At 37.7% G+C, this 25,437-nt stretch overlaps 1 protein-coding gene across 1 annotated transcript in view; it reads left to right on the forward strand.

The window, feature by feature from the left end:
• Positions 1 to 25,437, forward strand: part of EPB41L5 (erythrocyte membrane protein band 4.1 like 5) — a 64,101-nt gene that overhangs the window by 439 nt on the left and 38,225 nt on the right. The window contains exons 2-7 of the mRNA XM_015825717.1: positions 4,020 to 4,204; positions 9,382 to 9,486; positions 18,765 to 18,807; positions 20,111 to 20,189; positions 22,884 to 22,928; positions 23,915 to 23,967. Of these exons, the coding sequence (XP_015681203.1) occupies positions 4,025 to 4,204; positions 9,382 to 9,486; positions 18,765 to 18,807; positions 20,111 to 20,189; positions 22,884 to 22,928; positions 23,915 to 23,967 (505 nt within the window). The 5' untranslated portion in view covers positions 4,020 to 4,024. The remainder of the gene's footprint in view (positions 1 to 4,019; positions 4,205 to 9,381; positions 9,487 to 18,764; positions 18,808 to 20,110; positions 20,190 to 22,883; positions 22,929 to 23,914; positions 23,968 to 25,437) is intronic.

Consider the following 25,437-nt stretch of genomic DNA (forward strand, 5'->3'; position numbering starts at 1 on the left):
AGACGGCCGTGGAAACCTTTCCTCCCCACCCTACTCCCCGGATCTATCCGGTTGCTCCCGTCGAGCGACCCCCAAAGGTGTCGCGCTTGCTGTGACAAAAGCGCGCTTAGGTGGGAAGTGAAGTGAGTCCAAAGTGCATCGGGCAGGAATAAAAAGTGGTTTTAAAATAGGGGATTAAAGGCCGTTGTTTTCTGCCTCAAACGCCTTGATAATTTTCACCCATGAGGGTGGTAGTCGTCTCCCGCTGCCCTGGATGTCAGTCTCGGTTTTGTTGTGAAAAGTCTGGAGATTCTCTGCTCAGTCCTTGTAAATTTCCCATTTCTTCCGAAATCCGGCCAATATGGAAAAGGGGAAGTACTTGCATTTTTCGTCCCTCCCCATCTGTTTCCATATTTCCATGGCACCTATGTGTTATTTTTTAAATCCCTTCTTTTAAAGGTGGAGAACGTTAGCTAAATCTTCATTTTTTCCAGATTTTGATGGAAGTCCTTGTTCCTCCATAGGTATGAATGAACTTGATCTGTTTAGTAAATTATGATGAGGGTGCTTTAAGTATTTAGCCCAGATATTATTTTGTTAACCTGTTCTAAAATTGGGTTCTCATGCAATTCCCACTTGTATCTTGGTGGAATGGTGTAAGTTCATTCTGTATATAATGAGTCTCCTGTTTTATTTTCCTAACTGTTTGTTATCCCATCATGAAATTTCCTACAGATAATGAAATAAGTCCATAACTTGTTTGAAACTGTAGGAAGGGAAGAAATTATATGTATATGCAGCAATGTGCCATATACATCTGTTCTTGTTGCATGCTAGCAGAGAATTTGAACTACTGTATTGATAGGAATTGCTATCATAATGGTACCATATTAGAACAAAATGTTATGTGGTTAGAAAAATCACTATAAATTCAATACTCTTGAGACAATTTAAAGCAGAATGGGCAAATACTCTTTCCTGTTTTTGTCTACTGTCTATGTACGTAATGAACATTTTTGTATCCTTTACCAAATAAATAACTCTTCCATATGCATATACACCTGCTACGCACCCCCTCTCCGCCTTATTTCTTAATGTATGTGTAAGGGTGTGCAATCTATTCTCATCCAGAAACTACCCACCCTTTTTCCTATGAATATTTTCCCTTTACCATAGCCAAGATTTCTACTTGCTCCAACTTAGTTCTCAGACTATGAAATTAGTCCTTTCATGGACCTGTAAATGATTGTTTGGAGAAGGCATACTAACTGAAATTATTTAATTAAGCAAGGAGACAAAATTCACAACACCATCTCCCAGGTTCCCAGCCCAGTAGCATATGCAGCTTTGCTGTAACCTTAAACAATAGCCTTGTAGAAAACAGATCTGATGCTTATATGGTGCTATCTTGTGTGAAACTGGTTTGTATACAAGGTCCAGGTTCAATCCCACCTCACATGTTAAAAAAAAAAACCTGGAATAAAAGATTTGTAAAGATTCTTTATAAAGAATATGATTCTTTAACAGAATCATAGTTAAAGTAACCAATATTATATAGCTAAACCAACCTGCTAAAGCGCAACACATTTAAATTGCATACTCATAATTTTTTAAAGTTATGGTCTGGAATTGTTTAAAAAACAAATCAGCTTTGAATTAACCATTATTAATGAGAGCAGAAACTATTATATTGACATGTTTAAGTTTTTAATTATACAAAGTATAGCTGAAGATTAAAATTTAAATCTCCCAGTTGTGCTAACTTGACCTTTGAAGAATTTCAGGCTTTTAACAAGGACAACATGTGAAGGCAAGTCCAGGCAAACAAAGTAGAAGATATTTATGCCAGTTTATTCTCTCAAGTAGTGGTGGAAGATAAAACATCTGCCATCATTTGGGTTTAACTATGAATCATGCAGGGTATAGAAACTCCAGGAATGCTCTTAATATGTATTATATGTGAGTAAGCTGGTTCCCCTATTCTAGTTCAAAAAAGTCTCTATCTGTAGTCAAGATCATCATTTTGCGTAATACCAGAATTTATGCGTGACTGTCTTCCAATTTCTTATAATAGGAAAGTGAGTAGAAAGGCTTCTGTTGCCACTTGGTCCCTGGATCTAATAATGTGTGAACCCCAAAGTGCTTTTAAATAATTATTGAATCTAGGTTGATAATTGCATCATTAGCTGACAAAATATTGTTTTTATTCTATGTAGTGCAGCTGTTTCTTATTGGGAAACACTATCCTGTCATGCTCGCCTGTCCAAGGGATGGAGATTAGAAGAATGACTTTAGTTTTCTTACTTTTAATATGAATATAAATACTGTAACCATGAACTATTTAGGTAGATGGGAACTTGTTTTAAAAGTGGTTGATTTGTACTTACAGAAATTGGGGGGGGGGTGTGGGAGGCAGTACGGATTATCTGAACTCATGGGAGTCTTCAGGCATAGGAGATACCTATGCCTAGGCACAGGGACAGGAGGGACATTGGTCCCTCTCATGGGTGACCCTGTGACTTGAATGGAGAGAGCACAATCAATCTTGTCCTAGATATTCCAGTGGTTTTCAAAGCTGTCCACACAATGCTATTTCCTTCTGTATTGTCTGCAGAAGTTGAGATTTTTGAGTACTGTTTTATTGGCCCAGTTGTGGTTAAGGGAGAGATGGGCCCATGGGTGATTGTTAAGAGGTTTCCTAAGGTGTTATGTTTTCCACTATCCTTTTTAATACCTACATAAAAGTTTTGGGAGAGGTCATTCATCATTTTGGGGTGATAGTTGTACATTTCCACCTAAGGCTCATTTGGAGATGCAATTGAAATTCTGATTGTGAAAAAAGAGATTCAGACTCAATCCAAACAAAGTGGAATGGGTGTTAATTTAAAAGCCAACTGATTCCAATCCTGCACCATTTTTAATTCTTAAGGAGGTTGCACTTTTCCCAGGAAGAACAGTTTCCTAAGTCGGTAGTCTCCCAGGACTTGCAGCCCTGCTTAAAGAACAGTAAAAGCTATGGCTAGTGTTTTAGTTACAGCCTTATCCTAGAACAGGATGCTCTGAAGATGGTCATGTGTGCTCTTATCTCTTGATTAGATAACTAGAATTTGTCCCATGTGGGTCTGCCCCTATAGACCAGCTAGAAACTTCACCTGATCCCGGATGTCTCAGCATATGTGCTTACTCAGCCATTGCTCTACCACGTTGCACTGTTGCTATCAGTGCTTCACTGATTACTGGTGTAGTTCCAATTCAAGATGCGGTCATTACTTTTACAGTCCTATGTGTCTAACGGCCAGGATATCTAATAGCCTTCATTCCCCAGATAGATTTTGCCCATCCCATTCAACTAGGCAAGGCTTATAAAGAGGTGTGGCAGAAACAGACCTAACAATAGGAATTCTCTATGGGAGCTCCCCCCTTTGGAACAGCTTGCTTCCTAGGCAAGAAAGGCCTCCAGTTGCATGGTTTTCCAGAATCTGGTGAAAACTTAGTTTTGCCTTTGGGTGTTAGCTGTGTAGCTTTGGTGCCTATGTTAGTCTAATGCTTTAAGGAAACTTTGTATTATTTATTATTTTATATTTTTAATATCTGTAAACTGCCTGGAACTCTTCCAGATTGAGAAGGATATTACCAAGCTAGGTCCTGAAGTCTTGTGATATCTTGATTCTACTTGGTTTCTACAATTCGTCCTTCTGATAGTCATAAGGCCCCTGGTACTCATAGTAGGGATGTAACCAGTGATGGGGTTCAAATATGTGAACTACCAGTTCTCTGTGTGGATGCCGCTTCCGGGAGTCCGTTCTGGGCCCGGGCAACAAAAAATTAGCTACCGGTTCTGCCGAAGTGGTGCGAACTGGCTGAATCCCACCACTGGATGTAACATTATTTTATGTATACCTGTTTTGCAAAGGTTTTTCCGTAGCACAGGGACATTTAGAAACTTTGTGAAATGTAAAATGTGAATCTGCTTTAGCGAGAAACAGTGAAGTCTTGATTTCTCTTGAAACTTTCACAGCTTCTTTTTCTGGTCTGTTTAGGAACAATGTTAAGTTTCTTTCGCCGAACACTTGGACGCAAGTCTATGCATAAGCATGCTGAGAAAGAGCGGCTAAGAGAAGCTCAGCGAGCTGCAACTCACATCCCTGCAGCTGGAGATGAGAAATCTATAATTACATGCAGGGTCTCTTTGCTGGATGGATCGGATGTCAGTGTGGACTTACCGGTAGGATACATTTTAATTTATTTTATCAAGAATCTTGGCAAATGTTTGAGAAAATATGTTCTCCTTTGTCTCTCAGTTGAATAGAATACATTGTGTTCATGTGATTTAGTCAAGAATGCAAAAATTACTAATGGGTGGTAATATGGTAAAAGGTTCTTTAAAGCAGAGGTCCCCAACCTTTTGGGCACCAGGGACCAGTTCCGTGGGAAAAAGTTTTTCCGCGGAGTGGAGTGTGCGTGGTTTTGTGTACTGCCTACATCCCACAGATGGGGCTTTGCTTGTTTGTGTGGACTGGTTGCTGGCATGCTGCGGCCTGGTACCGGTCCATGGACCGGAGGTTGGGGGACCCCTGTGTTAAAAGGCTCTTTAAAGATTTTGGTCATAGGTCTTCCAACAAGGATTTTTAGAAAAAGTGCTAGGAACAAAAACTACTGAGGGAATGGGACTCTCTTTCCCTGTAGCCCCTTGCATGTTTTCCAAATCTTCTAGAGAGGGTTGGGAACTCTCCAAAGCAGATTTGAGTTGTGTGAGAATATTTTTCTTCCAGTGTGTTTCAGATTAAACAGCAGTCAAAGAAAGAAAGCTGTTTTGACAAGGTTTTGGCTTTCTGTGTGTTTTTTTTCCAGAAGCCTCACGAGTACTTTGTAAAAGAAAAAGATTTGTATGAGTTAAATCTGACTCCTGGAGTCTTCATGAATGAATCTGTGAACTTCTCTTGGCAGTGATTTGTATGATTTGGGGATACTTTTTTCAATTTTTCTGTCTAGCCAACACCCTTGCATTCCCATGTTGTTTAGCCCAATTAACCAGAGCTGAACTTTTTTAGCTAAATGCCCTGTCTCTGGCTGATTTATAGTTCAGTTAAAGATGAAAAAAAATTATATATGAGGTTTTGTCTTATTTCTTTTTGAGCAATACTGATAACTGGAAAAGATAAAATGCACAAGTCCTATTTCTAAAACAACAAAAATAATTCTTTTTTTTGAAAAATAGTAGATTTAATTTAATCTACTTAATAGTAGATTGAAATATTTAACTGCTGTTTAGACTTTTTCTGGCCAGACCAAAATTTTTGAAACCTAAATATATTAATCTAGAAATGGATGAATTTTTATTCCACTCTCTGTATTTGTAAACAATTACATTTGCTTCATTCGTTACTGTCATTGTAGATCAAATACTAAAGTCCTAAGGCCAAGAAATTAAATGAAGTTGAACGTATAAATTAAGTAACTAATTAGGTCAAAAGTCAGTAGTTTAAGACAATGTCTTTTTATTTTGCTGAAATACAGAGTTCTGTTGACATCTATTATTATTAAGATACATCTTCTTAAAAATTAAAGAGAGTTCCTTCATAGTATCTCATGAAATATGTTGTATTTCATTAAAAAAATGTTTCATCAATGTATTGCCTCAGTCACAGCAGTAACCCAAAAGCTTACAAAATGTGCACATTTCAGAGTTAAAACAAGTAACAGAAAAAACTATTCATAAAAAATAATAGTAATGTTACTAACATTACTAGGGAAAACAGCACAAGTTACCAGACATATTAAAACATACATCTATCAGTGGGATCACAAACCATTGGGCTGAAGATTTGCTGAAAAAGCCAAGTTTTAAGGGCATTATGAAAACACAAAAAGTTTGGGGCCGTGCAGACTTCAGGAGGAATTCTGGTCCAGAGGGCAGGCGTGGTCTCAGAGAAGATTCATCTCTAAGGACCTACAGATTTTACTGCTCAGTTGATGGAGCAAACTAACCCTTCTAGATCGTACAGGATGGGCATAAACAACTGGAGAGAGGTAGTTCCATGGGTATCTAGGTCCTAAACAAGACATGTCAAACACAAGGCCCGGGGGCTGGATGCGGCCCGCGAAATGGTTTCATGTGGCCCGTGAAGCCATCCTGGAAACAGTGAGGGAACGGCCCCCGCTGCCTTGGCCCTGGCCCAGGCTGGCCAGGAGCCAATGTACAATTTTGTGGTGGCCATCTATGCTGAAACGCATTCAGTCTTAGCTCCACAAGGCCATCTAGAAACAGCGAGGAACCAGCCCCTGCTGTGTCGGCCCCGCCCCCTGGGTGCATGCTGGGGAGGTGTCATCCTTTGTGAGGAATGAAGAAATGGACCATGCCTTGGCGCTTGCCCCGGTCCCACCCCCTTCTGCCAGAGACCCTCAGATCTGTCCCACTCCTGCCCAGGCCCCCACAGGCACCCTTGACGCGAACGATGTAGAGCTGGCCATGCCCACCCTGTAGGCCGCACCCACCCTGGCAACACCCCCCCACCCCCCGCAAGGGCAACCGCAATACTGATGCGGCCCTCAATGAAATTGAGTTTGATACCCCTGTCCTAAGCCATGAAGGGTTTACTTTAAATTCTAGCCAGTGCAGCTTACATAGTAGTGTTACGTAGGCAAAATGAAGTAAACTCGTAACTATTCATGCTATTGCATTTTGGATCAGCTCTAGCTTCTGAGTGTTCTTCAGGGGCATCCATATATAGAATGCATTGTAATAGTCTCTATGCAGGGTGACCAAGTAGGAGTAACTGTATGAAGATCATAATCTGAAGATCCCTTCTAACACTGGTGAAGATTGTAATTGGCACATCATATGAATCTGTGCAAAAAGCCTGTATCTTTTTCATTTATGGAAGAGATACTGCTTGAGAAGGGGAAAAAAGAGTATCTTGCGGGATTAGCAAGATTTCTGGGAAAATATGCCCTTGCAATGAAATGGCTTTATTCAGACTTGTGACAAATGCAGACTTTATGAATTACTCCTTATTTTATTTTTATTTTTAAAAACAAGCAGCCTTTTCTCAGTATGAATTGCCTCAACATTCTGTGAGTGGAGATGTATTTAAAGCTTCGGTATTGTGTGCATTTTAAACTCTTTAACCTTTTATGAATGTTGGGTATGGGAAAAAAGCAAGCAGGAATTTAGGTTGACAACTTCTGGTAACTGCTTAGGGGCATTCACGATTTCCTATAACAGAGATTTGTTCTGATTTTCTCTGTATCTAAATTGATATTTGGTGATATTTTTCTTCCGTTGAGAGAACAGTAGTAATTGTGTTTCACGGTCACTTGCTGGATTTTATAAAAAGTACATAATTGGTATTTAAGTTTTAAAATTATTCAAAATGTAAACTATTCATAAATTGAAACAATGGAAATATTTCAAGGAATTACTTTTAATTTTTTGCAACTTGAATTGAATTTTGCAATTTAAGTAAAAAAAATCATTGTATGGCACAAAAGGGCTTATTCTGGATTTTCTAATATAATAAGAAAAGAAGCTGAATTCTTGCAGAGAAACTTTCAATACCAGATACTTTAGGGATGCAGGATTCCTGGAATAGAAACAATTAGTAACAAATGGTTTAGGAATAACTACATTCAGTAAATGCTGTATATTGTAAAACTTGAACTACATTTGAGATGGGATTGTTGATTGAAATATTTGCTTACTACATAAATACTAGATAGTATAATTGTATAATTGTTATTGGAACTTAAAATAAAAAATAGTTTGGATAATCACTTTTAGAATTTTTTTATTTCCTAATTATTTTACCTAGGTCCTAGCATATATGCATTCTGAAATAGAATGAAGGTTCTTGAGTAGTTTGTTTAGCACTGAAGTTCTTGTTATGGTTAGGAATGAAATGCACAATTTCATGACAAGAAAGAGCCTAAGCCCTGTCGTTGCCAAATAGCTAATAGGCGCGACTTTTGAATCTTGTCTGGAGACTGACTACTGTATACCTGCTGTTATCAATGTGATTTTTGTGAACGAGCTGCTTAAGCACGCTATGTGCACATGCCACACTGTAACCGTTTTTTAACTGTTATGTAAATTTATGCACATGCTCCCTTATCATTTAGCCCTTTGCTCTGATGATGTTAACAGGTTGTTAACGAAAGCTCAGCAATAAAAAAAGCTTTTGCCTTACATCCCAAAGTCCATTATTTTTATCAATTACATCATTTAAAAAAAAATCCCTGGAGACAGAGAACCCATGATCTCGATAGATATTTCCTTTTGTTAGAAAGATCTTATCATCAGAAAGTTTATCTATACATTTCAAATGAAATCTAGATAAGTACAACTCCTATCTGTTGTTTTGGTCCTAGTTTATATGGAATGGAAGTTTGTCATCTTCCATGGGGGAATATTTTTAGACACCTGAATACGGATACCATGTGTCTCCTCAGTCTCCTTTTCCAAAGACTGAATTTCACTCCATTCTTCAGCCTGTTCTCATAGGACAGGTCCTCAGTTTTCTGGATTATTTTTGTCACTCTCCATTAGTCTTGTTCTAATTTATAATATGGGAAGGTGAACATTTTTGTCTCCTGTGGGGTAAGAAACAAGCTGAAGTCTGCACATCTTTTTGTCCCTGCTTTCACCTCTTATATTTGAATATTTAACTTTCCTCACAGTTGAAAATGCCATGCAAATTCACTGGCTGTAAAGGGGATGACAACCTGGCCTTGGGAGCTGGGAAGGAATGAGTGAACAGGGGAAAGGGGAACTTTTCAGAAAAGGTTGCTCAGTCCTGAGAAAGAGGAAAGTATGGGAGAAGAAAATCAGAATAACCCCAAATGGGGCAGAGCAAAAACCTGAGGGCTTTTCAAGATTCTGTTACTCTGTAATAAAGAGCATTCTTGGAATTCCTGCCATGACTGTTTTTTACCCACACTGGATCATGCTTTCTCAGCCCAATGCACTTCACAGGATTATTGTTGCAGGGGAAAAACTGGAAGAAGGCATGTTATGCATGCCATCTTGTACCCCTACAGCAGGGATGTCAAACTGCCGGCCCATGGGCCAGATGCGTTACAAGGAAACCGCGCCTACCCCATTGCCGGCAATGGGGGAAAAGTTCCAATACATCGTGTGACGTAATGTGATGTTGCGAGTTTGACATGTCTGCCCTACAGGAAAGGTGGAATAAACATCTCAACGAATCATTATCAGAACAATCAGTATGTTCAATGCTTTTTTTTTTTTTTTGGGTCTCTGGAATAGTTTTTCAGCCAAAATTTGTTCTGTAGCTGTAGTGTCAACGAGACCTGGAGTACTTGTTTGCGGCTTCTGGCCTCAGAAGTAGAGTTAATCTGTAACTAAGATGTATCTTCCTAACTTGATTCCTCTTGTAATGTCAGAAAAAAGCCAAAGGACAACATCTGTTTGAGCAGATAATGTACCATCTGGACCTTATTGAAAATGATTACTTTGGTCTACGATTCATGGATTCAGCACAAGTGGCTGTGAGTATCATAGTATTTTTTGATATGATCATATAGTAGATTAAATCATATTAACTGGAATTTACAATGTATGTATTGTATAGTGTGTTATAAACTTGTTTTTTTTATGATAAAACAACTTATCGGTACTGTTACTTTAGAGCAGGGCTTTTCAACCTTTTCACAGATTGTACCACTTTTAGGACATGACAATATTTGAATACCACCAGTGCTTAGCAAGGTGTCAAAAACTTGATGACTAAAAAAAAGGGGGGGGGATTTTGGGTTTTACTGATTAGATTCATTTGTTGTTCCAGAAATGGCTAGTTTATAATATGGAAAAGTAAAAAGTTGAGGTTCAATGTTAATGCTTCCTTCTACTGCAACAGAGGAAGTCTGTTCTTTTTCCATTCTCCCCCTCACTTTCCCCCCTTTTTTTCCTCCCCACTGTGTCCTACTATTTGCTTTTGTATTTTTATATTTTATTCTATAATCTAATAAAATGTTACAAACTGTAGAAAAAAAGGAAAAAAAATACCAGTTTTAATTTCTTCGGTGGCAGTTCCTTTGCTGAATCACTTTCCCTTTGCACTGACAAATGTATGATGAATTTATCCATATTTATTAATATGCACCAGCTGGCTGGTCGGCCCTTCTTCCTCTCTCCCTCTCTGCCTTCTGATCTCTCCTTCCACAGTGTAGTAAGAATGCACATACACACACACCAGTCCCTTCACTGTACCTTTAAAGACACAGGAATGAAGTGCAAAGCAAGAAAGGCTCACAAAAGCCTCCCAGAATAAAGAAACACTAAACTCCAGGGTTTTTTTTCTCTTTAAGCTGCCTCAGGTGTGTCTCAGTTTTGAACAATGTAGCAACCTGAGCCTAAAAGGCTCAGCAATTGCGAAAAGTGATAACCTTAAATTAAGCCTGTTTACCTACAAAGAAAACTTGCTTAAAGCCATAGACAGACTCAAGCTAAGGGGGTAAAACTAATTACATTTGTTTAAAGGGATTGAACCTATGGAAGCCAACACTTTGGATTCATTGCTAGCCTTTGTGAAACAGACTAAAATATTCCAATAACCAAAGCACACAAACCGAGCCTCTGAATTACAAAATGCTGTAAAAACTGTATAAAAATCCTTATGGTAATCCATTCAAGCTGCCAGCTGACCAGGAATCCACTGGCTTCTGAAATAAGCCAACCTCCTTTCCGACATGCTTGTCTCCTGGCTTTTCATTTCATCAGTGCTGATTGCATTCTCCTGGCTGGAGAAAACAAACCAGGGGTCCTTTTCTTCTAGCAACAGCTGCTGCTTCTTCCCTGTCTCTTTTTCCTCCCTTCCTGCTGAGCTCTCCTTCCACAGCTTCTTCTCCATCCCCTCATCTGGAGCCCTGTGGCGATCTTGGGGCTTCTGCCAAGCCCCGACAGTCCTGCAGCTCCAGCTGCTTCTCCCTCAGGCTTTGGTCGCTTCAGCTCATTCCCCTCCCCTGCTACACATGCCAAAGTACCACTGGTGGTACGTGTACCACCGGTTGAAAAGCCCTGCTTTAGAGGCTGCTCTTAGTCATGCCAGTTGGAAATATCCAACATATATGTAGAGTGCTCAAATTTGGCAAATGTTCATTTAACATCTTTTGGAAGAGTAGTAATACTTTTTCTCACTAACAAATTTTATTAAAAGGCATAAGCTTTCAGATACCTGCTGACTTTTAGCCACCATAGGTAACATGGTTCTCTTATAGGGTTGACATCTTTCATTTGCTGTTCTTTCCTGTGCTTCTGCCAGCTCACATTAAGAAAATGCTGCTTATGGCATATTTTCTTATAAGGCTTGCCCATATATCCTCAGCTTATTGTCAATACTGGGTACCATACTAATCTAAAGTAACAAATCAATTGTTTGTGTTTGTGTTCAGTCATTTTAATTGATTTATAGTCCGGATGCATTTATGGTTCTTATGTGTGGGTAATTTTTGCCAATCCTTTGAAAATTGTTGGAATTTTTTTAATGCAAATTTTTATGCAAATTATAATGGGATATAGTGTCCAAGGAAAAAATTGCTTACTTTGTTCTATGAGGTATGCCTATGTTGAAAGTTTTGTGTTCCTTACTGTTCATCTTGCCCCTCCCTCTCACTTTATTTTAGAAGTCAGCAGTGAGTTCAGAATCCTTTCTCATTCAGCATAATGAAAGATATTCTATCTAAGTCCCAATATCTAACATTTCTCTTCTTGATTAGCTAAAGTTAGGAAATATTAATGTACTTGATTTATAGTCTTACTTTTTTCCCTGGCAAACACTCAGATTTTTAAAAAAATAGACTATAAAAAGTAAAATGAATAATACAATAATATTAAAACAATCTAACAGTTAAAAGCATGGTAAGTAAAAAAGATGGATTTTTAGGGATTTTCTGAATGTTGAGAGTATGGAATTCAAAGATTACATTCTGGGAGCAATGAAGGAACTGGTCCTATTGCATATACCCAGAACGCCCAGAACAGAGTTCCAGCACCTTTTTTGGATGGAACCTTGTAGGGTAGGCAAGGCGGGTTGTATGATGTGTGTGAGTTCTGGCACCTTTTTTTTTTTTTTTTAGAAAAAAAGCACTGCACATACCAGAAAAAAATGAGCCTGTGACACAGAGGGTGTCTTCAAGAGGTTCTTTCCTGCCATTCTTAACAATTGGATTGGTTTACAGTCAGAGTGACGTGAGAATTTCCTTGACCAATTTGGGTTTTTTCTCTCTCCCTCTTCCTCTATCCATTCATCCATCTGTCCGTTCTAAGACTCCAATATTTGAAAAGACTTTGAAAGTTACAATTAGTGCATATTTGGATTTCTTGATGATGAATTCTGGTTCCGTTTGAATAGTTCTTGGATCTGTTATTTTTATGCTAGCCAGAAAATTGTAGTTGAGTTTGGTTCTGATCTGCTGCTGCTGCTGTGGTTCAATGAATATATAGGTTCAATTTTGCTGAACTTTTAAACTCAGGAATTGGAAACCTCTGAGTCTCCAAATGTTACTAATTACATCTCATCATTCTTGGGCTACTGAAAATTCAGCATGAGATCAAATGTGGTGATCAGAAATTTAGGAAGCTTCAATCAACATCAAGAATAGATACTGAATGTTCCTCAACCCTACAGAGGCTAAAATCCAAATGGGAAAACAGATTCCTTCTCTCTAGTTAATTGAATGATACAGTTTATTTGAATTGAATTTAAGCTTCTTTTACAGCTGGTTTTGGTCCAGAAAGATCCCCGATCAGTCATACAGTATAGATGATTGCTATTGGATAGATAGGGGAATGCATTCCTGTTGGTTCTGTTGAACTTCCCTGTGGTTGCTGAACATTTGTGGACCTTGCTGGTTTGGGCCTGAAATCACAATATTATAGGGGACCTTCTGGTTTATGGCAAGAATAGATCGATTTAATGCTCCTGTTTTGCCCCTTAAATCCTCCCATTGCTAAAAATTTTAGCCTAATTCACTCCATCACTATCAACACCACACTAACCTCCTGACCTTGATGATGCCATTTTAAATAGTTTTTCAGTCATAAGGAGATCCCTACTTTAGAATTAGGGCAACCCACAAGAGTTCTGTTTTGTTCCTGTAATTATTTTTATTTGTTTCCAATATGTAGGGGTTTTTATTTGTTTTTGTGTCTCATTGTTTAATATAGCAATCTTGTAGGGGTTTTTATTTGTTTTTGTGTCTCATTGTTTAATATAGCACTTGCTCAGGATTTATTGAATCTTGCCATTGTATACTTTCCTAGTATAGGAGCTAGGATTCCAACTAAATCAACAAAACTATGCAGGTGTTAGATGTCCAAATCTTTTTTTTTAAGTTCTCCAAACAGATGAAAATGAATTAATTCATTTCTTCAGATTGGCCACTCACTGTCAAAGAGATGGCTTTTTAAAAAGTTATTTTGGCTGTTAGGGGCCACAAAGGTTATGTCTTGTCATGTCAAAATCTGAACAATTGATAGGCTTTAGGGGTGAGGTGAATGCATGCATTTTGACTTACATTTTATTGAGAACATTGCTAAACATTATACTGAAAAATTGGCCACTTTGCCATTAAATTTTAGCCTAGTAACCTGGGTCTATAAAATGGGAGTCAGTGGCTACTTACAGACTTACAGGTTAGCAACCTGTTCTAAAAACATTACTGCCCATGCTTACCGCGGAAGTAGAAATCATCCTGTCAATCAACCATTGGCATGAATTTTCTGAGTCTGCCTACAGGAGCATTTTCTTTTCTCCGGCTAAAGCAGTTGCTGTGGACTTGTGGAAAAACAAGCTTTCCCTTTTTGGCCAACCTGCTTGCTTATCTACAGGACATTCTGTGTTAACAGAAGAGTATTGTAATGGTATTAAATGTCAAGGTTACAGTAAATTATTCTCTGGCCTTTATTTTTGTGTAATTGTGTTTCTTGTCATTTTAATTTTTGAATTTGGAAATATTGCATCATCTTTCCAAAACGAGGCTTAATTTTTTTTGGGTCCCCAGTTGTGGTTTTTTTTTAGAAAATGCAGTTCTTGATAGAAGTAAATATGCCATGCTAAGCTCTCAAGGAATGCTGTAGTAGAGACTAAATAGCTTAATACAGACATGTCAAACACAAGGCCCGGGGGCTGGATGTGGCCCGCGAAGTGGTTTCATGTGGCCCGTGAAGCCATCCTGGAAACAGTGAGGGAACGGCCCCGGCTGCCTTGGCCCTGGCCCAGGCCAGCCGGGAGCCAATGTACAATTTTGTGGTGGCCATCTTGGCACTTGCCCTGGTGGACCATGCCTTGGCACTTGCCCTGGTCCCACCCCTCCTGCCAGAGGGCTGCGGCCTTAAATTTGGGGACTCCTGCAATAGGAAATAGAATTTTTTTTTAATGTACTCTTCAGCAGCATGCCTCACTAAGTAGGAAAGTCCACATTAAATACAGGTAGTGTTCAGGTTATCACCCTAATTGGGACTGGAATTTCCATAGCTAAGTAAAGCCATCATTAAGTAAAATATGACATGACTGCAGCAGCAAAACTTCTAATTTAGCAACAGCAGTCCCGGCAATCCAGATTACAGTCATTAGGCAATGACGTAAAAATGCTTCTGCCTAAAAAAAAAAGGAGGAGGAGATAGCCGGGCGGGAAAAGTTGAAATGCAGGGCTGGAGAACATGACCGCAGGATACTGCAATAAGTGTGGGCTAGTCATCAAGTGACCTAATTTTGATCACGTGACTGTAGGAACACTGCAATGGCCGTAACTTTGAGGACCCATCATAAGTCATTTTTTTTCAGTGCCATCTTCACTTTGAACAGACTTTGAGCAAATAAACATAATCCAACCACTACTTGTATGTTTTGGGATTGGCTACACATATAAATTCAAGAATCATAGAGCAACATTTTTGGACTGGGAAAACCATCAAATAATGCTGCTTTTATATTTGCATTGTCATACTGGAAGAAAATCGCTTTGATGATTGTTGTATATATGAATTTGAGTTCTTGGTCAATATTCAGGGACTATCAGAGTGGCTGTCAGTTAATAGAACAGTGGATTGTTTGGGCCAAAATTCCTGAACGCCTTCCACCATTTGAAGTTGTTTTATTTTAGATGATAATAATAATAATAATAATAATAATAATAATAATAATAATAATAATAATAATAATAATAATAATAAAGTTGGAAGGGATCTTGGAGGTCATCTAGTCCAACCCCCTGCTCAGACAGGAAACCCTATACCATTTTAGACAAATGGCTGTCCAGTCTCTTCTTAAAAACTTCCGGTGTTGGAGCATTCACCACTTCTGGAGGCAGGTTGTTCCACTGGTTAATTGTTCTGTCAGGAAGTTTCTCCTTAGTTCTAGGTTGCTTCTCTCCTTGATTAGTTTCCACCCGTTGCTTCTTGTCCTGCCTTCAGGTGCTTTGGAAAATAGCTTGACTCTCTCTTCTTTATGGCCACCCCTGAGATATTGGAACACGGCTATCATGTCCCCCCTCGTCCTTCTCTTCATTAAACATTATATATCAGTTTGTGTTGATATTTTTTGCTTGATTCTGCTAAATTAAACTTGCCGGAGTGTAGTTTATTTTAAATAAATTAGAATAAGGAAAATAGCGTGTTTCATGCATTATCATGAACTGGCTGTTAACCTTGGTGAGAAAAGTGTGCTGATCCCACCAGGCTTATGTCTCTCACCCTTTGCACTGTGTGTCTCATTACCTCCCCCTCTTGTGTGTGCCACTCAAGCTAAATTCTTGGTGGTAGTGGTGGTGTTAGGAACTGAGTTGAACTAAGTGGTGTTGGTGCCTGTCTCTGATCTGTTAACAGCCCCCTTTTGGAATGTGGAGGAGGTGAAAGAAAACAGACTGGAGCTGAAGCAAACGTATTTTCTCTCCCCTGAAGTGTGGGAATATCCTGCCTCTCTCATTCATTCTAGCTTATGCTTTCATAGCACCTGCAGTGCTCAGGTCTGCTGACTTGTTCTCAGCAAAGCAAGTTTAAATTGGATGATACCAGCTGCTGATGGATCACTTTGCCCCAAAATGTCCATGATGTAATTTCCTATTCCTAATTTATTGCCTGGGTGTCTAGGAAAATTACATAATCCATTTCCTTCTGCATCAAGAACCTGCTGCCTTCAGGGATAACAAAGCCAGCCTCTTTTAATTACTTAAAGTGCTCTCCAGTTTTAAATCATTGCTTGTTTCTGCCATAATTCTGTGTGTAAATTTCTCAGTTTGTAATACAGCTGTTGATTATTTTTTTTTACTAGAGGTACTGATTTCTTTGGCAAGAATGAATGTTTGACTAGAGATGAGTTTAAAGATACCATGGGATTGTATAAGTATAAAATACACTAATCCTAGCATTTTTTTCCTCTGACATCACACAATCTTTTCAGAAATGTCTTAATTACTGGGGAAGTATTTGCTTAGGAAAAAAAACACTGTAAACATGATCCCTTGCTCAGTTTATAAAAGAACACATGAATCAAAAATTTATTGAAATCAGATTGCTAGGGTTTAAATCTAGACAGACTATAAATCAAAGGTAACTGATTACCTGTGATTGTTGCTCATTACTGAGGCAACCAGTGTACAGTGAGAACAAATCTGACTATCTGATTCGGTGGACACCAGTTAGATTCCTACAATTCTAGAACAAATTGCTTTAATTACCCACATGATTCAGTCAGTAAGATTCCTGTGATATACTGTATGTGGAATTGGCTCTATTTCTTGCATTAGTTCCACAAATTAAAATCATGGTTTTGAAAACTGGAACTGCACTTGTCTTAGTGTTCTCTGGCTTCATCTTCCACTATTGTTAGAAAAATAATTTGCAATGATGCTCATTAAAACGAATTACATACACTTTCACTCTGTTTTCTCGTTGCTATTATTTGATGGCAACCCATAGTAGTCAGGCCTGTAGACTAACAAAACCACGTGCTATTTAGACCACCAGGCTGAAAGGGAGAGGAGGCAACATGTCTGATTGCTTCCCACTCACAGAAGTTTAAATTAATATGGCAAGAAGAAAAAGAACTTTTTTCTGATTGCCTAGTTTTCTTATCTTGTATTCCACCTTCCCCCCTATGAGCTCAAGGCAGTACAGGCTGATAGCAGTAACTGGGGCCAGAATTCCCATCACTAGGCAATGCAGTTGTAAAGTGTAATGTCATGTGACTGTATCACTTAGAGATGGTGGTCCTATTGCTGCCATTAAATGAAGATGGTGGGTCGTTAAATGAGGATGTCCTTAATGACTTTCTGCTGGCTTCCAACAAAGCAAGTCCTGCATAGCTTGCAGGTTATGTGGTGGGCAGGTAATTGGGGCGCAAGCAGGTAAATGTGGGCACAAGCACAGTTGGACCAGGAATGGGAGGACATGCAAGTGTGCTGGGCTGGGGGTGGATGCTGCTGATGGCAGGAGGGCACAAACTCTGTGTTCCACCACCGCTGAGAACTTCCATTGCTGTCAAGGAATACCCCCACCTGGCCTTTTGCAAGCCAGCTACTAGCTACATGTGGGCCCTCTTATGAGATTTCAGAATGCCCTGTATGACTTTGAGAAGGCTACCCACGGCCTCAGGAGGGTCTCACGGAGCAGCAACTGCCTCAGGAAGAGCCAGGCTGGGTGGTGTGCCTTGTCAACAGCAAGATTGTGAAGGTGGCAAAGGTTAGCTAGGAGCAGCAGGGGCAGCACAGTGCAGGGCGGCAAAAAGGTATCGTGGGGGAGATAGGCCGGGGAAGGGGAAGCACATGCTCTGTTCATAAATGTGAGTGGGCTGCTAAGTGCCCAGAAATTGAAAATTGACCTTGATGACATTGCAATGGCTGTAACTTGAAGAACTGAGCTTAAATACTATTCTGTTCAGCACCATGCAACTTTGACCAATTGCTAATGAATGATCATTGGGCGAAGACTACCTATATATATTCTTTTATCTCATTTTACATTCACAGCACTCCTGTGAGCTAGGCTACGATGAGAAACCTATTTGAAAGAAATTTTTCAATCTGCATTTGAGCTGATGCCAATGGTAGAAGCCAATGGTATACAAAATGCCTCTGATTCAGCTTGTCAAATTTGAAATGCCTTATTTCAAAAAGTGTAAAAGTTTCATAAGCAGAACTGGTTGCTTCAATCATTTTTACCCAGAAACATTTTCAAAATACTTGAAATTTCCCACTTCGAACAGAATTGGTTATTCTGAATGTGATAATATTTCAAATTCAAATCCCTACTAGAATCAGTTCATTTGGATAATTTACATTACAGGAACCTCATAAATTCAGTGTATACTTAATAATTGATATGATAGCCTGTGTGCTATAAAAGAAACTATAACCAGTCTACCTTCAGGCTATCATTATGTGACTTGTATGTATAGTTTTGGAGATGAGAATGAACCTATATGTAGCGGAGAATTGCACATGTCACTAAGTTAGACTAATCAGACAGTGGCAATGTGGTAGTTTCGATTTTCACTATTATGAAAACTGAAACCTCTCCTGTCACATATCAACCAAGTACGCTATTAATCAGATAAGTGTGCCCCAACTGATACCCTTCAGATATGTGGACAGCATTCATTAGTCTCAGCTATATCTAAAGGTAACCGTTATAATAAAAATTATTTTGCTTGTGCCTTCCTGTGATAATTTTCTTTCTACCTTAGTATTTTCCCATTGTTATGCCTTTTATAATTTTTCCTTACGTTCAATATTTTTTTTTAGTTTTCATCTGATTCTTCTTCTTTTTTCAGCATTGGTTGGATAACACAAAGAGTATAAAAAAACAAGTTAAAAGTAAGTGGTTGAGCTTTTATATATTTTTCAGTGAAGTGTTGGGTACATATTTGGGGATACTGTTCCTCTAAAATGGGATGTCAAACTGGCAGCCCACAGGCTGGATGCATCACACATAGGCCACGCCCACCCCAGCTCCGCAAAGCCAAAAAACATTGCGAATACGTCAAGTTTGACACCAGTGCTCTAAAATATATTTTGACAAAATGAAATAAAAATGTTGCAGTAACAGGAAATGGGCATTATATTTCCTTTTGACTCAAGTTATTTCATTAATTATATACAGCCCAGAAAATTGGCTTGTTGTCAAACTGCATATAGTTATTAAAAAAAATCTTTCCATTTTTACTGAAAGACAGATTGAGGGTAATATTTTCTAGGAAAATATGTTCCTTTAATGTATTGTTCATATTTCTCGCTTTTTCAAATTATTCTCTTGGTAGTAAAATACAGAATAGACCAGAAAGCTTGAAATTCTAGTATAACAGGTATCCTGAATCAGCATTTGGTAATGATGATGCATTAGTACCATCAGAGACTACCTGGTCTAGAATTTATCTTATTGAAAGATAATGAGAAATGGAACAGAACGGAACAGAAGTTATCATGACAAAAATTAAGTAGCAATATGGGTGAAGGCAAAATGCATACAATCTACTGCACAACGGTTGCATTTTTTGCTAACAAAAGAACATAGTATCAAAAGCTTTCAATAACCCAGGTGAAGTAGGTGTTAGTGAAATGCAAAACCGAGAACTGGTAAAGGTTTTGGAGACTGGTTAAAAGTTCAGAGAGGTTCCAGGATTAGAAGACCTAGAGAGGTGGAACAAATTAGGAGAAAGCTTTCTTCCTAGGAAGGTACAGTATAAGATGCCTCTTTCATTTGTGCTTTGCAAATACGATATAAACGTATCTCGATAGCTTTGCAATGTTTTACTCTCCAAAAATGCAATGCCTCTTGTTTCAGCTTTAAATCTGTAGAATGTGTGCTGATACAAGCTCCCACAGCCAATATCTGTGGATTTCTCACTTCATAGAATAGAGCTTGGTAATACTGGGATTAACCTAGATTTGTCTGTTCTTGGCAAGACAAATCAACTTAATGTAATGTAACTTAAATGGTTTCTAATACCTAATATAAAACTACCTCTGCCTATTTTTAACCCTGTATTGCTGGTATATTTTGTATTTAGATTGTTTTAAATTAATTTCATCTTGAGAACAATTGTAACTGATGTGTACCTGTATGAACATCTTTGCAAAATATTGTCTTTCTGTCAGTAACACATATTCCTTTCTGTAGTTGGTCCACCGTACTGTCTTCATCTTCGTGTAAAATTTTACTCTTCTGAACCAAACAACTTACGTGAAGAGCTCACAAGGTACATTGTATGCAAGCAGAAAAAATACAAATCCTATAGAAAAAAATTGATGATCTGTATTTTTAGCCCAGTATATAACATTCTAATCTGAATATGAATATTGCAAGGTTCCTAGTTTTTAAATAATTAAATAAAAGTTGAGTACTCAGGTTATGCCCCCAAGACCAGGCACTAGAATAAATAGTGAAAGGGTAGGAGCAAATCCATACATTAAATATCAGTGAAATGTATTCAATTTTATATCCAGTCCTCATAGCATTCCCATTCTATTGAGAATACTTATGAAATGAAGTTCTACCAAACAAATATAAAAGATTTTGGACGTCCAAGAAATCTGCTCTGGGATTGCTTTGAATGATGAAAAAAGTAGAAAAAAATAATTAAAAATAATCACTTCTCCTCTTTTATCCCATTTCAGTATTACACCCCAGGAAAACAGAGGAAACTGAAATTGGAAAATGAGTATTCCTCAATCAGAATGTTATTCTTCTGTGATAAGACAGACTGTTCCTTGTTTCTGTGTTTTCACTGAGAATCCTTTGTGCTTTTCTCCCCAATATATGAATTTCTGCTTGACAATCAGCTTCTCAAGCAGTCTGTCAGTCTTTTTCATCCAGAAACAACTGATTGGCTCTTCTTGCAGTTGCTATTAACCATCTTCAGATCCATAATACTGAAAGCATCTGTCTTCTTTCTGTCACTCTTTCTCAGTGATTAGTTGTCACAGCCATACTTCAACACTGGTAAACTCTTGCAATAACTATTCTAATATGTATTGTCATAGAGATATGACAAAAATATATCATGTTCAGATAAGGTCATTACCTTCCTACCTATCTCCAGCATACTGAAACTATGTATATGCTACTAAAACTCCTGTGTCTCTTTATGACATCAGTTGGGTGAAATGAAGCATTATAGGGCAAGTTTGTGAATCAACATCCCTCAAATGGGCTAAATGAAAGAATGCGTCTAAAATTTTGGACCCATTATTATCATGGGATTGAAATATGGCAAATTTGTGACTGCTTCAGTATTGCTGCATTGCCATGGTCAGCAATATGTTGTGACTCTTAATTTCTAACCTCCTTGCCAGCTTCCTACCAGAAAGTCAATGGGAAAATCGGAAGTCACACACAACCCCCCTGCTCTTTTGCCCACCCATGGATGTTTTCTCTCTTTATGTAAGGAAACAACTTCTGAAATAATGACCCAATGGGTCATGGGCTGCCTAATGTACCACTATCACTTTGTAATAAACAGTGAGGGCATTGAATATACTGGCTGACATTAACCCAGACTTTTCAGTTTCCATTTTTATTGTCATAATGAGCTCTCCATTTTGTCTTGTTCAGCTTATTTTATTTTGTTTTAGCTAACAATATGGTTTTGTCTGCATATCACAGATTGTTAGTGTTTCAACCTTCAGTTTTGATTCCAGTTGCCATCTCTTCCAATTTTGCCACTGACATAATATATTCCCTGTGTAATTTCAACAGATAGGGGGACAATATGCATCCTTGTCTCATTCCCTTCCCTATTCTATTTCTTCACTCTCACTTCTAACAGTAGCTTTTTGTTCTTCTGAGGAATAATCAATTGTTCTGGTTCACCCATTAGTCCAATATATTCTGCCATGATCTATGCAATCAAAGGTCTTGCTATAATCAGTAAAGCAGAGATAAAACCTCTTTAGAAAATTCCTTGCTCTCTCTATTATGTGTCTTATATTTGCTACCTAGTTGATAATCCTTTGCCTTTGTGAAGTCTTCGTGTTCATTTGGTGTTTTTGCCTTCATGTAACGTTTTATTGTTAATGTAAAATATTGTTTGCAGGAAGAGTAAATGAAAGTTTCACATTTTCTAGCCTCTTCTTTAAGTCTTTCCCAATCTCTATGCAACTCTATGGAAGCAGGTTAAAGTCATCACAATTTTCCCTGCAGTACTATTGTAACCTCTTGTTTCTAGTTCTGGTGTCACCTGAAAATCTACTCGCACAGATACAAAATTCTTTCCATTCTCATTCAGCCAAGTCTTAATGGTACATCCCATATCCAGTCTTTTCTTCACTAGAAGGAGTCTTCTTAAAAATATCTTTTTCCTTTTGTTATTATTTTCTTTTGGTTATTACAATTTGGGGTAGATATATTTTTCCTCTTTCATTCTTGCTTAATACCGGAAGCTTGTGTTCAGTCATTTTAGATCTTCCTTATTGATGAAGACTTTCACCCTCTGTTTTCTCTGGTTATTATGATACCTTATTCTAATGCCACTTACATCTTTTCCATTTAGATAAAATGTTGGGGGTTTTTTTTCTTCTACATGTTTTTTCTTCTAAATGTTTTCACACATTTCACTTCTCTATGAAAATATTTATCTTTCTTTAATCTTCTGATCTTAAGCCAAATATTTTATACCAGTAATTCATAATCTGTCCACAATCTGCAGCTGGAAATGTTCTAGCTGAGTGAATGTATATCATCTTCTGTTTTCCTTTATGTAATAGATTTGATTTGACGATTGTGCCTATGCAGTAGTGATCTTATGCTATAGGGTATATTTATGGTGCTTGATAGCAATTTCATGTATGTATTAACAAGGAAAAAATCCTCATCACAAAACTTTTAAATATTTATACTCAAAATATCCTTGCATCCTCAGTAATATTTTTCTTGCTTTTCTCTTTTAAAACAGATATTTATTTGTTCTTCAACTAAAGCAGGATATTCTGAGTGGCAAGTAAGTAATATTGATCATTGTACTAAAACTTAATTCACACAATATGCTAAATCTTGAGTTGTGCTTATTGCAAGGCACATACTTGATCCATGTGTTAAGTATTTTTTAGCCACGACTTCAATAGCTTCTTGAATGTCATCAGAGTAGTGGGGGGCATCCAGATCTCTGGGAATCAGGGACTATGAAGTGGTCCTTCCTTTCACGCTGGGTTTTATTTCTAAAGCTATCTCACTATCTTTTTTTCAGATTGCCAATTTTATTTCCTAACCCTACCACAAACTAGAAAAAGCCTTCCATGGTTAAAATTTGTAGATGTTAGTAGTAGCCTCTTTAGCTGACACTGTTGTCTTTTGTGGAACCCAAGGAGTTTTTGTTTACAGTCAAGGCCCTAGGAAGAATTTTCCTGTGTGAATCAAATGCTATTCTGCAGTGACACATCATTATCAGGTTGTTCAGTTGCTAGATTATTTCCCTTGTACTGTTTGTATCTGTAGCTCGCTGGACCTGGGTAAGAGATTCTGTGTTGTCTTTGGGCATCTACATTTGTCAAGCATTACATTTTGCGTATTCAGCAAGAGTAGCCATTGGATGCATGCTTTGGAAGAGAGTACTTTCTACTTTCCTGCGTCATGCAAAAACCTCACATTACCTTCCTATCAAGACAGACCACAAATAAAGATATGGTATTGCATGTAATCATGGATTTTTGAATGCTTTTTCTGAATTTACACAACCTACCATCCTTTCTTCTTGTAGGCACAGCTCTCATTGTACTAAGATTGTTTTAGTTTGGTTTCTGACCACCAAATGCAAGCACACTTTGCCAGTTTATTGAAACTCATTATTCCCTTCCTCCCTTCCTTTAAAATTAATTATATTTCTACACAGCCTACAGCCCAGTCCTTTGGGATTAAGGTTATCAATAAATACTGGAAGGAAAGAAAATATTAGAACAGTTTGCTTGATACATTTTTTTCTTATTACAGATTGGAATGTCCCTTTGAAACAGCAGTGCAATTAGCAGCTTACATGTTACAGGGTAAGTTGCCTGGAGAATTTTGTGTGGGTGTGCTGCTTAAAACCATGGACTTCTTCAAGCGAAACAGGTTTCCTTTGCCAGTAGCAAACCACATGCACATGCTTGGTCACTTTTGTACATGGAGGATCTATTTCATGTTCAATCCTACCACAGGATTATAAAGCTGATAGGGCAACGTCAAATAATGTTAACCACCAAGATTTCAGCTTTGGACAACTATTTTACAACCCATCATGATTAAGAAGTATGAATGGAATTCTGAGGCTTGCAGAGCTGTGATCTTTATCTGAGGTGGGAGATTAAACAGGAATAGGAAGAGTCAGCTTTCTTCAGTAAAATAACTATTTTTGTTATTTGAATTTTGTTCTGAAAAACTCAGTGAATAGCAAAATGTAACTTTGGTTACAAACCTGGCTGACAGTTGGAATCCTGCACCTAGTATGGCAATGCTTTTGTCATCTTTCCCAAGGTCTCTTTTAAAAAGCTGCCATGTTTTTACTTATTTTTTTATTGTTTTTCATAAATATAAAAGCAGTTTTTTTGTTTTAGCTTTAATAAGCTTGAATTTTAACAAATGTGTACAACTCTTATGTGTGATTTTGTCATATGGTGTCCGTAAATTATTTTACTTCATGTTTATTTCCACATAATAATATTTACTTAATTCTTATATGTATAATTCACCTAAACTTGTTCCTATTTTAAGTGCTTAAAATTTATTTATGCAGAAATAATTTCTACAGAATTCAGTGGAATATTTATAGGACACCAGTTTTGGAGGCTTTAGTGCTACTAAAGTGCTTTTTGGCTTTAGATAGTTCTCATTGTAGATAACAGATTTATAATTGGATATTCATTTTTTTGTCTAGGAATAAAGAGTGTTCAGGGATTTTTTTTCCCATGTATAAAATCAAAACTGCAAAGGGCAAATATTTTGTTTCCTGATACCTGCACAAAATCTTATAAATCAGTTATGTTATTCAGTATGTTGCTTTGAAATGCAAAAGTGAATTTTCTTTCTTGCACAATTCATTATATATGATATAAAAATGTACTACATTCCTTTTTAAGTTATATCAGTGTTGTTTCCATTATTTGCTACTAGCTTGACTATAGCTACCTCCGTATATGTTCTTTTATTGTTTTGTTCTTTATGCAAACTGCTGGGCTCTACTGATTAGATTTATGTGTAATCAAGCCATATTTAACTGCATAGCACCTGTAAGCTAATTAAGCTGAGAGGAGAGTGAGCCCATATGCAAGAAGAGGAGGGCAATAAAATTATGTTTATGTAGCTAAAATCATTCTCGGTATTGCAGAAAAGTTATGAAAAGATGGTGGTCCTGAGTTTCTGAATCACTGCTAATGTGCAAAGATGGTCTTAGGATGCTAATTTATACCAGACAGCATTGAATTTTTTTATTTAATTACGTAGACATATATTCTGTTTCACACACACCAATGTAAAAC

The sequence above is a fragment of the Protobothrops mucrosquamatus genome, unplaced genomic scaffold (genome assembly GCF_001527695.2).
Source record: "Protobothrops mucrosquamatus isolate PMUCROS unplaced genomic scaffold, P.Mucros_1.0 scaffold2767, whole genome shotgun sequence".
Classification (NCBI taxonomy): Eukaryota; Metazoa; Chordata; class Lepidosauria; order Squamata; family Viperidae; genus Protobothrops; species Protobothrops mucrosquamatus.